General features: G+C 33.7%; 1 protein-coding gene across 1 annotated transcript; it reads right to left on the reverse strand.

The window, feature by feature from the left end:
* On the reverse strand, positions 1-3,098 carry LOC127245029 (cytochrome P450 CYP72A219-like). The gene is made up of 5 exons (XM_051265674.1): positions 2,807-3,098; positions 1,738-1,952; positions 1,259-1,503; positions 808-1,189; positions 1-432 (listed from the first exon to the last, which is right to left on the reverse strand). Exons 1-5 carry the CDS (start codon positions 3,096-3,098, stop codon positions 1-3), a joined length of 1,566 nt encoding a protein of 521 aa, XP_051121631.1.
* Positions 3,099-13,870: the final 10,772 nt, after the last annotated feature.

Below are 13,870 nucleotides of genomic sequence, written 5' to 3' on the forward strand. Positions count from 1 at the left end.
TCAATCCTTTAGCTTCTCGAGCATCAAGTGTGCACCATGTTGAGGCTTAAGAGCAAACACCGTGCAAGGAGCATGCGAATATGACGGAGAAAACTTGAAATTGTAACGTTGTAAAATCATCGCTATCGCTATTTTGGCTTCTGCCATGGCAAAGTTTTGTCCCAAGCAAATCCGAGGCCCAACTCCAAATGGTAGATATGTCATTTGGCCTTGTGTAGCGTTGGAAACTCCATTGCTAAATCTCATCGGGTTAAATTCCTTTGCGTCATCGCCCCATATCTTCTCGTCAGTATGCAATAAAATGATTGGCAATATAAGTTGCACCCCAGCCGGTAGAGTTAAGTTCCCTATTTTGATATCTTTTGTAGTTATTCGATGAAGTATGATTCCCGGTGGATATAACCTCATAGTCTCTTGAAGTATCATGTTAATCTGCGGGGAAAAGAAAAAGATAAAAAGGATAATCGTTCCGACCATCAGCGAATAGTAAAATAACAAGAAATTGGTTCGAAACATCACATGATTGTTGTTAAACAACAATAAAATGTCATAAAATGTTGAAAGTTATGTGTAAGTGTAAGTATGTTATAAAGACAAAATTATCGTCCTAGCTAACCCTAACAAGAAATTTGTATTATATATGTTACAAAAAATAAGATAATTTACTAATATTGTGAGATCCATACATAAATAACAAAATATGTCTATTGTCACTAGATAGAAATAAGATATATGATTAATGTTGTACAAACGATATATATTAAGCTTTATAAGATTGGCGAAAAAAAAAATGTCAGAAACACTTACAATTTTGAGGCGGTTTAACTCTCGATACTCGGGTTTTCTTTTTCCAAAGATCTGTAGAACCTCATCTCTTGCTTGAGACTGCCAATCCGTGTACTTCCCCAATAGAATCATAGTCCAAACGAGCAAATTCGCGGTTGTATCTTGCCCGGCGAAGTAAAAAAGTTTGCACTCTTCAACCACTTCTCGCATGCTCATTCCAAACTTACTTCCCCCTTGTTCGATTTCCTTCTTGTTCGATTCTAGTAGCAAACCAAGTAAGTCATTTCCACTACCCTCCCCGGCTTCCATAGATTTTATCCTTTTGTTAATGATGCTAATCACGGTCGACTCTACTTCCTTGTTTATTTCGTTCATTCTTCTATTTTGTTTTGTCGGTAAAAACCTACAAAAGAATGAAAATTAGTTGTCATTGCAATCCATATAAATCAACAAACACAATGAATTATCTCACCTCCATCCGGGGATGTAAACTGAGTGACGTGTTTCCATGATATGTCGGGCTTGTTCCAATTGAAGTTCGAATATTTTTCTTCCTTCTTCGTAGCTACTACCAAAGGCAGTGCGCGAAATTGCATCGCTCGCAAGAGTTAGAAGATAACCACACACATCCAATTCGCACGCCCCTTCATTTGGGATAATGTCATCCCATTTTTTCAACATGTCGGCGCAACTCAAGTAAAAGGATGGAATCATGTGCTGCAAACACAAGAAACAATATTTTCATTTTGTCATCACACTACAAGAAAATATCATTTTTGAAAAGAGATTTTTTCGTCTCTAAATTTACTTTTTTCCATTACCAATGATATTAGAGACGAAATTAATGATGGAATTAGGTTAGCTACGTGAACTTTAGGAACGAAATTCCGTTACAAATATACTATTTTTTTTTTGTAGTGTTTATGTAGTATGTACCCGAACATTAATTACCTTAAGTTTCTCGATGTGAAAGGCGGGTGCGACCAGCTTCCTATGTTTCGCCCATTTCTCGGATTCCATGATATGTAATCCTCTCGACAAATCTCGAACTTTTGGAACTGGGAGCTTATGGAAAATGCTGAGCTTCGAAAAAATTTCTCGGATACATTCAGGTTCCTGGACAATCACTGCAGGTCTTGGCCCGTACCATAGAAAGTTGTTCTTACCTTTAGGATAGGGAATTTGGTTACACTTATTGTTTATTTCATGATTTATTCAAGACCAAATTAAGAGATAATGATATTGTATCAAACTATAACACAAGTTAAGAAGTGTCGGAAACTAATGACCGTCTCACCTAAAAGCTCGAACTTGTTAGGGAAATTAAGCCATTAAGTTACATATCCCGCAAACGGGAGTCCTCAACACGCCCCCTCAGGTGCAAGTGGGTCCACGAAACTTGCACATGCATATGCCACAAATGGGGACGGGCGGGACTCGAACTCGAGACCTAACCTAGGCTCTGATACCATGTCGTAAGCTAATGACCGTCTCACCTAAAAGCTCGAACTTGTTAGGGAAACTAAGCCATTAAGTTACATATCCCGCAAACGGGAGTCCTCAACAAGAAGTATCAAGTGTACTCTCACTGTAACAATATCAAACTAGAATTTGGCATAGGATCATATCTTGATTTGTAAAAGACATCAGCATATGCTGAAATAGATCACAATCTTTCATTTTAGATTAATGATATTTAAATTAAAATTAAAGATTAAAATTAAGGGTTAAGATATAATTCAGCTTTGCTGAATTGAAAATTTCAGCATGTGATCCAATTTGACGAAGGCATTGCTAAATGAAAAGCTTAGTCAGGAATCTGATTGAACTATAAGTTTTGGAAACACAATTCTTTCCTTTTTCTCCCTGAACATGACCAAGAAAATCAATTTTTCGGTAGCTCTATCACTCATTTAATTTATATCAAACTTAAACACTATTTCAATTTAATTTTTTGCTATTCTCAATTGTTATATATATAACATAAGAAAAGAATTAACTGACTGTAAATCACAATTACCGTATGTTTTGAGAGATTGATCGATTTCGGGAGCAACTCTAGGCACAATATCATGGGAAAAACTCATGGGCTTCGACCTGGCATCTTTCTGCAACCTCATAATTTCCTTAAAGTCTCCGAAGAAGAACCTGTAAGGATTTCCATGGAGGCCTTGCTGCCTCAGGCACTTCTCGATCCTCTTCGGCCTAAACCACACCCAGTTCAAGAAATTCCAAGCAGCAGCACACAAAGATACGATGATGATTACTCCACAAGAAATAATAAGTATCGACAACATTGCCAAAACCTCCATCTATTTCTTACCACTTTCGATCGAACAACAATGTCTGGTGGATGTTAGCTTTCAAGCTCAGGATCGAAGTTTCTAAGAGCCTATATATAATTTTAAGCCAAGAAACAGGAAAATTTTATGATCTGGAGAAGGAGAATTGAGAACAAAGATGCAAGGGCTTATGGAGGAAAATATTTGAAAAATATTACAACGTATATGATACAATTACCAAATAATATCAATGTATATTTATTAAATTTATTATTAATTTTATTACCATACATATACATATATGGTTATTGAATTCGTTACTTTTAAAAATTTCAATAGTATTTAATAGAGCTACCAAATAATATAAATACTAGTAGATCCATGCTATGCAGTCAACTTTATGTAAAATTATATTCTAATATTTTATATGTATATCATAATTTAAATGTTTATATAAATATATAAACAATATAAAAATATACAATAACCAAAATAAATCAAATATAAAAAGTAATGCAAATCATAAATCAAATTTCTTAAAATTTATATGGCAATTAAAATTCATAACTAAAGATATAAAAACAACAGAAAAATATAGAATATTAATTAATGTGATTCAAATAAAGTATCATAAAATTCATGTTTTAATTTAAATCTAAATCTGTTAAAATATATAATTACTCACAAATTATATTAAATTAAAAATAAATAATTGGAAAAAAAATATTCATATGTATGGATGAGAAAGAAAATAATATTTTTTATTTTTATTATTGTTTCTCTCATGCTGTGAACTTGCAATAGCAAGGAAAAAAAAAAATCAAACAATACCTCTAAAAAAATAGTAACAAAAAAAAAAAAACATAAAATTATATCATACGAATAAGTCAAATGTTCATACTCTAATTTAAATTCAAATTTAATCTAGATTAAAAATAATAAATCATAATTTATATTACAGACAATTTTATTTATATTATTGGTATTTTGATATTTAAGTTAAATCCCTATACTTCTTTTATACACACTGCACTCTCCACATTAAAAAAAATAAAAAATATTAGCATTAAATCTACTTTTATGTCAATCCCAAAATTGTCTTTCTCCACCCTCAAAATCTATTTTTTCTGATATTTTTTTCTCTTTGTTAGGTTCGTTTCGCGCGAAGTAGTGCTTCTCTCTAGCCTGCGGGTTTATTTGTGCATGACCGATGGAGAATCTGTGATGGCAAAAACAACGGTAAGGGTAAGTTTCGATTTAGAATCTAAATTCTAATATTTAGGTTTATTTCGCGTGAGGAATACACTGGTAAGGAAAATTTTCAATTCTGAATGTTTTTGTTAGTTGAATACAGGGGTATTGTTAGGGCTCGCAACCGATTTTAGTCAATATTTCACTATTGTTTTAGTAATTGTTTCCCTATTCGAGATTATGATAACAATAATTGCTAAATGGGTTTCATTCTAACCTTTCGTTAGAACAATATGTATATGAGAAAAGCTTTGTGACGGGGGAGAGGAGAGTATTGTGATTTTCTGCTAGTATGATAGGCATTTGCCAAGATTTTTTTTTTGGTGTAATATACTTATATTTACTAATCTTATATACTTTTGTTTGATATTGTAAGTTGTATTTGTTTGAAAATGCTTTGATTTTGTTGGTATATATTATGACTACTCATCTATGAACCTTGCTATTTATTTTATATATTCGTATATTGAATAATGTTAAAATCGTGTTTCTATGCAACGGTGTCTACCAAAAATGATAAAATTCGGAATGGTTTTTTTGGAAGTTAAGATTGTTCTTCATGTTGATGGTTGATAATTGACAAAAATATATTTTTCGGATAGACATTTGAGACTTCTAAAACTCATCCCCGCCGTATTTCTCAAAGGCCACCACGTAGTGGTCAACTTCCGCCCTTAGGTATGTGTAGAATATATTTTCATTTATTATAATATGTACAACAACATAATTACATTTCGTATAGGTAATATAAAGATATCCGATGCACAAAAAAAAAATGATGAACGTTTATTCTCAACAAAGCCGGTTATACCCTCCTACAGGAGGACTTTGAAAAGCATATAACGTCTGTTGTGGAGGCCATGCCACTTTTCTGAAACTTTATTACACAATTACAACTCCAGTTTTGGGCGGATTCTCTATTGTAATAGTGATGATGCGTATACATCATATTGTAATTACGTAAATAGTCAAGGATTTGTCGTGCAAAAATAATGCAAAAAAGTAAAAAAATGGATCCCAACAAGTGTAATACATCCACTTTTATTGCAATAAAGAGAGGTACAAGAAAAGGAAGCATGGTTTATCCCAATCATAATGAACATCTCATGTATTGAAATCGTTGCATCAGTTTATGATCATGCCAACATCATTTCAAGACATCATATATTGTGTTTATATTGCAATAAAACATCATTACTGTATTGAAAACACCATATAAGAAATAATTCTAAATATCATTATGTTTTTAAATGCGCACAATTTGTGTGATAACTATTTGGACAGGTTTCTAGATAAAAAAAAAAAAAAAAAGTTGCTTCAGCATATTTTAACGTTACGAATATCATATATATATTTCGTAAATCATTCAGATAATTGTTTATTATGGAAAAAAATGGGTTTTTTATTTAGAGACATATGAATTATTTATATAAGGAAACTTCTAAAAAAAAAATACATAAATAGATCAAAGTGATACAAGGTGGTTGATGTTCTCCAAAAATTATTCATTTAATTGAGGTTGAATTTGATTCGTGAGTAGATTTTGAATTTTTTTTAAATAAAAAAGTCAAACTTACTCATTACAATAAATATTTTACTAGTTGAACACATTTGATAAACTAATTATTCGTCCTACTTTTTGTACGTTAATTGCGCGTATTGACTATAATTTTGCATAGTTCATACTGATTTTTGGTCGAATTTGATTTTGTGTTAGGAATGAAATAAATTGAAGATATTTGCAAAAAAAATCAGATTCTCGCTTTGATTTAAGCATGTTGCCTAGAGAAAGTTTGGATAAGTCAAGACTTGATAAAACTGAAATTTTGCATCAAAAGTAACTTTGGGTAGAGAAAAAAAAAAAAAATCTATATTCAAAACCCTATTATGAGGGCTGCACGGTGGTTCATCATCAAAAGCAAAGATGAAAAAAAAGTTTTAAAAAAAAAAAAATCATCTTGGCAAGAAAGGAAGAACGCACGTGATGACCGGAGCGATCAAGACTGTTGCACAACTCTTCTTCGTCTTCTTTCAAGTAGAATTTATTTGTTTTCGATTTCTAGTCATGTTTAGTTTCTAATTTCATATTCTAGTCTAAGGTTGGATTGAATTCTTGGATTATGGATTTGTGAGATAGTTTTGGTTTTAATTGAATCTTTCAATTAATTTGTATTTGTGCGATTTCTATGTACCGTGTTTACAATCATTATATGCGATTTATTATTGTGGCCAAGTTTTAAGACTGTCTATTGATTGTGTGCTAATTGAATAACTACATCCGTAATTGTATATTTATTTAATAAACTAGTAAATAGGTTAACGTGCTTAGCTTAGGAATTGCATGATCGAATAAATGATCTTTCGTAATTGATTAAATATTCGACTTGGGTTTTACTTGTGCTATTTTCAATTGAAGAATTTCTACTATGGTCGTACCTAGTTTACTTCTTTTGATTAGAGAATGGTCAATTGGTCGTACCTCTACCACCGACAAAGTTAGGAAAAATTGGATGTTCGATTGTATCGAGTACCTATAACCAATTTATCAGTAGATTGATTAGATTACTTAATTCAATTATAAAATCCATTATTTAATTTTTCATGGACTAAAGTGTTCTACTTCTTGATAAATTCGTTTTTATTTATCTCTTTAATTGATTGACTTTAATTGGTTTAGTTGAATTTTCTTAGGATACTTATTTTAATTCTTGATTGAAATCTTCCCTTCCCCCCCCCCCCCCTCCCCCATTTTAAATAAACAATAAAATAAAGAAAAACAATTGCAGTCTCTGTGGATCGACCATATTTTCTTTATTCAACAATTGATTAAGAAACAAGTATTATTTGACTGACAATCCACGCTTGTCAATTTTTTGCGCTGTTTCCGGGGACTGGTTTGATCATTGTTAATTTTTTTTTTCTCTATTTATTATTTATTATTATTTTATTCGTTTTATGTTTGATTCTGGTTTATGCCTTGATCTTCTCAACTAGGAAATTTGATATACGACTCAGAGATCAAAAAGTTAGCAAGAAAGTTCAGGAAAGAAGCTACAAAGAAACTAGAATCTTATAGGAGCTCCAACACATAATCAACTAGTCCTTACACTTCTGACGAGGACTGCGATCGAATCATGGCTAGAGAAGATCACTGGATACTCAGGGAGTTGGCGGCTCCGAATTTAACTCGACAGCCCCTCTGCATTACCTTTCCTGCCATTAATGATACTATTATATTTGCACTGAAATCTGGATTGATTCACTTACTACCATATTTTCATGGTCTTGCAGGTGATGAGCCCCATAAGCATCTACGTGAATTTGACATTTTTTGCTCGAGCATGAAACCAGCAGGAGTCACTGAGGAACAAATCAAGTTGTGTGCTTTCCTTTTTTTTTCTTAAAGGATGCAGTACAAAACTGGTTGTACTACCTCCCTCCAGGAAGCATAACTTCATGGGCTGACCTGCAGAGAAAATTTTTAAAAAAGTATTTCCCGGCATCTCAAGCTGCAACATTGAGGAAGTAAATCCGTGGGATCAAGCAACAACCATGGGAGCAATTCAACCGCCTGTGCGCAAGGTATCCTCAACATCAGATATCTAAGCAGCTGCTTATTCAATACTTCTACGAAGGCCTCAGTTGGACAAATCGAAGCAACATTGATGTTGCGAGTCAAGGTAGATTAGCTGAAAAAACTTCTAGAGATGCTTGGGATCTGATCTCGAATGGCAGCGAATACACAAGAGTTTGGTACTCGAGATAGTGGAGTAGTCGACAGCTCCAACTCCGATCCTATTCAACAACAGCTGTCTGAGCTAACTACGATTATGCGTCAATTGGTGGTTGGTCAAACTCAACAATTAAGAGCATGTGGCATATGCACGAGTATAGAACACCATGTCTGCCATAAGCTTCAAGAGGTAACACTGCAGAACTGAATGCAGCCAGCTTTGCTCAAGCGCCATACAAACAGTACAACCCGTTCTCCTATACATATAATCTTGGGTGGAAAGATCATCCCAACTTGCGGTATGGGAATCAACCGCAAGGATTCCAAACACAAGCGCCAGCGCAACAAATGTATCGTCCACTACCACCACCACCTCAACCTGCTGCATCATCAAGTATGTCTTTAGAGGATATGGTTAAAACCATGGTTGCTAACACTTTGCAATTTCAAAAGGATACGAAGATAACATACAAAATTTGGATGCGAAAGTGGAGCAACTAGCCACTGAGGTATGTCAGTTGAATGAGCAAGTACAAGAAAAATGACTATCCCAAGCTGAAAAGAATCCAAAGAATGTGAGCGCGATGACTCTTCGAACCGGTAAGGTAGTGGAGAGTCCACATGTGGTGGTTCCAAATGACAAAGATGAAGAAAATTGAACAAAAAGACATAAAAGCTAACGAGGTACATTTTAAACCCCCTTTCAATACAAAGTCTAGCAAGCACCTTTTCCTTCCAGATTGGTGAAGCCAAAGAAACCAAGTAAGGATAAGGAAATTTTAGAGGTTTTCATAAAGGTGGAGCTCAGTATACCATTAATAGATGCGGTTCGCCAAATCTCAAAATATGCAAAATTCTTGAAGGACTTGTGCACTAACAAGAGAATGATGAAGGGATACAAGTGCATTATTGCAAATGAAGCGTATTTGCGGTCTTATAAAGAAAAATTCCACTGAAGTGTCGTGATACAAGTATGTTTTCAATTTCTTGCAAGGTATGAAATTTAGAAATAAAAAGAGTCATGCTAGATCTAGGAGCTGCGATAGATGTGATGCCTAAATCAATCTATAACTCCTTGAACCTAGCACCTTTAAAGAAAACATGAATTGTGATTTAGTTAGATAATAGGACTAATACATACCCTGAAGGACTTATAGAAGACATTCTAGTTCAAGTCAATAAATTAATTTTTCATGTCGACTTCTATGTGTTGTATATGAAAAATGAAAATTCACCTAATCCTTCACCTTGCTCTTAGGAAGGCCTTTTATGTGTACAACATATGTTAAAATTGATGTGAAGCAAGGAACTTTCATGATGAAGTTTGATGGAGAAACTATTAAGTTTAACATTTTTTATGCCATGAAATATCCTGCAAATACTCACTCGTTTTATATAAATGTTATTGAGAATGTAGTGCATGATAGTCTTGAGCTGAGAGCCTCTGATGCGTTGGAAATGGTGTTAGTGAATCATATAGGTCTTCATGAAGCTCATGACCCCGTGATAGATGCTAGATTATAGAGGATGATGCATGCTTTAAGAGTCATTCCACTGACTCCACAAAGGTATGAGCTTGCTCCATTATTTTTACCTAAAATTGATCAACGTTTGTTACCGTCTAGTGTGCAGGCACCAGAGTTGAAACTTGAGTCATTGCCGGAACACTTGAAGTATTCTACTTAGGAGAGAAAGAGACTTTTTCGGTGATCATATCATCAAATCTTACATCCGACCAAGAGCTCAGCTTGATCCAAGTTCTGAATAATCACAATGAGGCTCTATGATGGACGATTACAGACATCAAAGGTATAAGTCCATTGTTTCGTACTCACAAGATTACTCTTGATGAAGGAGCAAAACCAGTCCGACAAGCACAAAAGAAACTCAATCCAATAATGACTGAAGTGGTGAAGAAGGAAGTCATGAAGCTTCGAGATGCTGGCATAATCTATCCAATTGTTGATAGCTAGTGGGTGAGTCCTATCCAAGTGGTGCCGAAGAAAACAAGGATAACTGTGAAGGAGAATTAAGATGGTGAGATGGTTTTTGTTTGCAACCAAACATGATGACGGCAATGTGTTTATTATCGCAGGCTTAATTCTGTAACAAAAAATGATCATTTTCCTCTTCCTTTTATTGACCAAATGACCAAAAGGTTAGTTGGCTATGCTTACTATTATTTTTAGTTGGTTTTTCAGGACGCTTTAAGATATCAATAGCACCATAGGATTATGAGAAAACGACATTCACATGCCCCTTTAGTATTTTTGTGTACAAGAGGATGTCGTTCGGATTATGCAATGCCCCTACAACTTTCTAGAGATGTATGTTGAGTATTTTGTCTGAGTACATTGAGAAAATCATTGAGGTATTTATGGATGATTTCGGTGTTTATGGTGATTGTTTTGAAAATTGTCTTGATAACTTGGCTTTGATTTTAATAAGATGTTGTGAGGTTAATTTGGTGTTAAACTGGGAGAAGTGTCAATTTATGGTCAATCAAGGTGTGGTTTTAGGTCACGTTGTTTATTCTAGGAGCATAAACGTAGATAAAGCAAAGGTTGATCTTATTTCTACTCTATCTTACCCCATTTCTGTTCTAGAAGTGCGCTCGTTTTTGGGTTATGCAGGTTTTTAAAGGAGGTTTATAAAGGATTTTTCAAAGATTGCATCACCATTGTTCAATTTGCTTCAAAAGGGAATTTCATTCCAATTTAGTGAGCCATGTAAGCAAGCTTTTGATCAGTTGAAAAGGCATTTGATCACCCTACCAATCGTGCAACCTCTAAATTGGAATTTGCCTTTTGAAGTGATGTGTGACGCAAGCGATATGGTAGTAGGAGCTATTTTGGGTCAACGAAATGGAAAGACACCTTATGTTGTTTACTATGCATCAAAGGCTTTGAACAGGGCTCGGTTGAATTATACTATGACCGAGAAAGGATTACTTGTTGTCGTATTTGCTTTATAAAAGTTTTGGTCTTATCTATTAGGTTCTAAAGTTATTGTCTTTTCTGATCATGCAACATTACAGTATTTGATGACCAAGAAAGAAGCTAAACCGAGATTGATACAATGGCTTTTACTCCTTCAGAAGTTCGATATGGAAATCCAAGACAAGAAATGATCTTAGAACTTGGTAGCAGAGCACTTGAGTCGACTCCCAATCACTGTTGAGAATAACTTACCATAGAAGAAGATCTCTCCTGATGAAAAATTACTTTCTTTGAGTGTTTATATTCCTTGGTATGCTGATTTAGTGAACTATTTTGTTACTAATCAATTTCCGGCATGCTGACCTAAAGTGAAGAAGGACAAGTTGAAGAGCGATACAAAATACTACATGTGGGATTACCCTTATCTTTGGAAACGACGTGCAAATCAAGTCATAAGACGATAGGTTGAGAAAAGTGAGTTTCACTCGATCCTTACATTCTGCCATACACTCGCGTATGGATAACGTTTTGGAGCTCAAAGAACTGCAAGAAAGATGTTGGATAGTGGATTCTATTGGCCTACGTTGTTTAGTAGCTAATTTCTGTGTACCGTGTTTAGTATCTAATTTCTTATTCTAGTCTAAGGTTGGATTGGATTCTTAGATTATGGATTTGTGAGAAAGTTTTGGTTTTAATCAAATATTTCAATTAATAGGTATTTGTGTGATTTATGTGTACTGTGTTTACAATCATTAGATGCGATTTATTATTGTGGCCAAATTTTAAGTCTGCCTATTAATTGTGTGCTAATTGAATAACTGCATTCGCAATTGTGTATTTATTCAATAAAGTAGTAAATAGGTTAATGCGCTTACCCTAGGAATTCCTTGATCGAATAAAAAAACTTTCGTAATTGATTAAATATTCAAATTGGATTTTTCTTATGTTATTTTCAATTGAAGAAACTAATTTATCAATAGATTGATCAAATTACTTAATTCAATGATCAATAGTTTAAATGGTTTAGTTGAATTTTCTTAGGATAGCTATTTTAATTCTTGATTGAATCTTCCCTCCCTCTCCTCCTCCCCCTCATTTGACTGACAGTTTACGCATGTCAACATTGCATCATATTGCGATTATATGAACATCAGGGTATAATACTAATTTTTGTGAAGTTTTTTAATACTTATAGTTAATTTATATATAAATTAATCCTAATTAAATTTATTTCTCAAGTTATAATTTTTAGTCCAATTTAATTGTAGCTAATTTAGTGTTTATTGACAATTTATTTGGTTAAATAATGCTATGGCAGTTAGTCTTTTGTTGGACTTTTTGTTATCTATTTATGTTAGTTTTTTGTTGTTTTTTCTCTTCGTTTGCTAAATTAATATTGTGTTTCCTTTCTATTTTTATTGTCTTTTATTTAATGTTTTTGTGCGCGTCAAAAGCTACGCAATTACCTATTCTAAGTAAATATCAATTTCTTTTTTTAAGTTTGGCTCTAATTAAAATACTTTACGATCACGAAAAATCATGCAAATTGTGAAAAATTTGCTCAAATGTAAAGTCAATGCAAAAGTCAATGGCCAATGTGAAGTCAATACAAAGTCAAAGGTCAACTACAAATTTGTAACCAATGCTAAATGACGATCAACACTAAATCGCGAGCTCTGCTGTTAAATGGAGACCAATGCTTAATCGCGAGCTCTAGTGCTAAGTGACGATGTCAATGCTAAATCGCGAGCTCTAGTGCTAAGTGACGATGTCAGTGCTAAATTGCGAGGTCAACTCTGCACAAAATTGTCTCTTTTATCTTCTCTTGTTGTATAAATTAATGGTAGGTTTTAGAATAAGTTAGCAAGGGTGCTTCTTATTGTCAAAGCTTCCAGAAGCTTCCCCTGACCTCTATAAATACTCTTTTTTCACCTCTCATTTGAACCATTCCACCACATCTCCGATGACATTATCTCATTTTCTCTCCATTTTACTCTATTTCTTCCATTTCGAGTCTCTCCATATATTTATCTATTTTGCAATAAAACGCGAGCTTGGCTTGCCTCGTGAGCTAGCCAGCTTGTCATATTTTGTATATATATAATTGATGAAACATCATATTTCTTCATCTCACTAGCATCCATGGTTGACGCATACATAAGATAATTTTTTAGCGAAGTATCTTTGTTGACACATTTGAATAAAAAGCAAATGTAAGTCACTTATTACCATCTACTTAAATGAATTTCGAAGGAAATCATGCTACTAGACAGAGTCAGGACCTCTCGCGAAAGCGGCTCCTTAAACTCAATTTGGCTTAGAATATGTAGTATAAAGGTAGGTCGTGAATTGATTATCCGATTCATCATTCGCGAGTATCGATGAGGAATCACATAATACATTAGTAAGGCAGAAATCTTATGTAATCACCTTCACGTGACAATCTCACGTACGAAGTTTATATCTATATTGCATTTATTTTCATCCATCTAACAAGCATCATCTTCCTCTTTTCGCATAGAATATATTGCATGGTCACGTTACTTTCATATTTCCATGTATGATGTTGGGAAAAAGCGACAGTTGTTCCCTCACATCATTCACAATAGCACTCCATTAATTCTTTGTTAATTACTTTTTGTATTTAAATTTAAATTTTAGCATGCATTAATTCTATTTTTTATCATAACAACTCATTGCACAATTTTCTACTTAAAGCATTGCATAATAGCATTATTCCCTGAGTTCGACATGTAAACTCACTGGTCAAAATTTATTTATTTTTAATATTTGACGAAGTTTCTGAAGTTACTAAATACACTCGCATAGCATGTAATTCTCATATCATATTTGTATCATTCAATCAAAATCTTGAGATA

This window comes from Andrographis paniculata, unplaced genomic scaffold (genome assembly GCF_009805555.1).
Source record: "Andrographis paniculata isolate CXL003 unplaced genomic scaffold, ASM980555v1 Contig21END, whole genome shotgun sequence".
NCBI lineage: Eukaryota > Viridiplantae > Streptophyta > Magnoliopsida > Lamiales > Acanthaceae > Andrographis > Andrographis paniculata.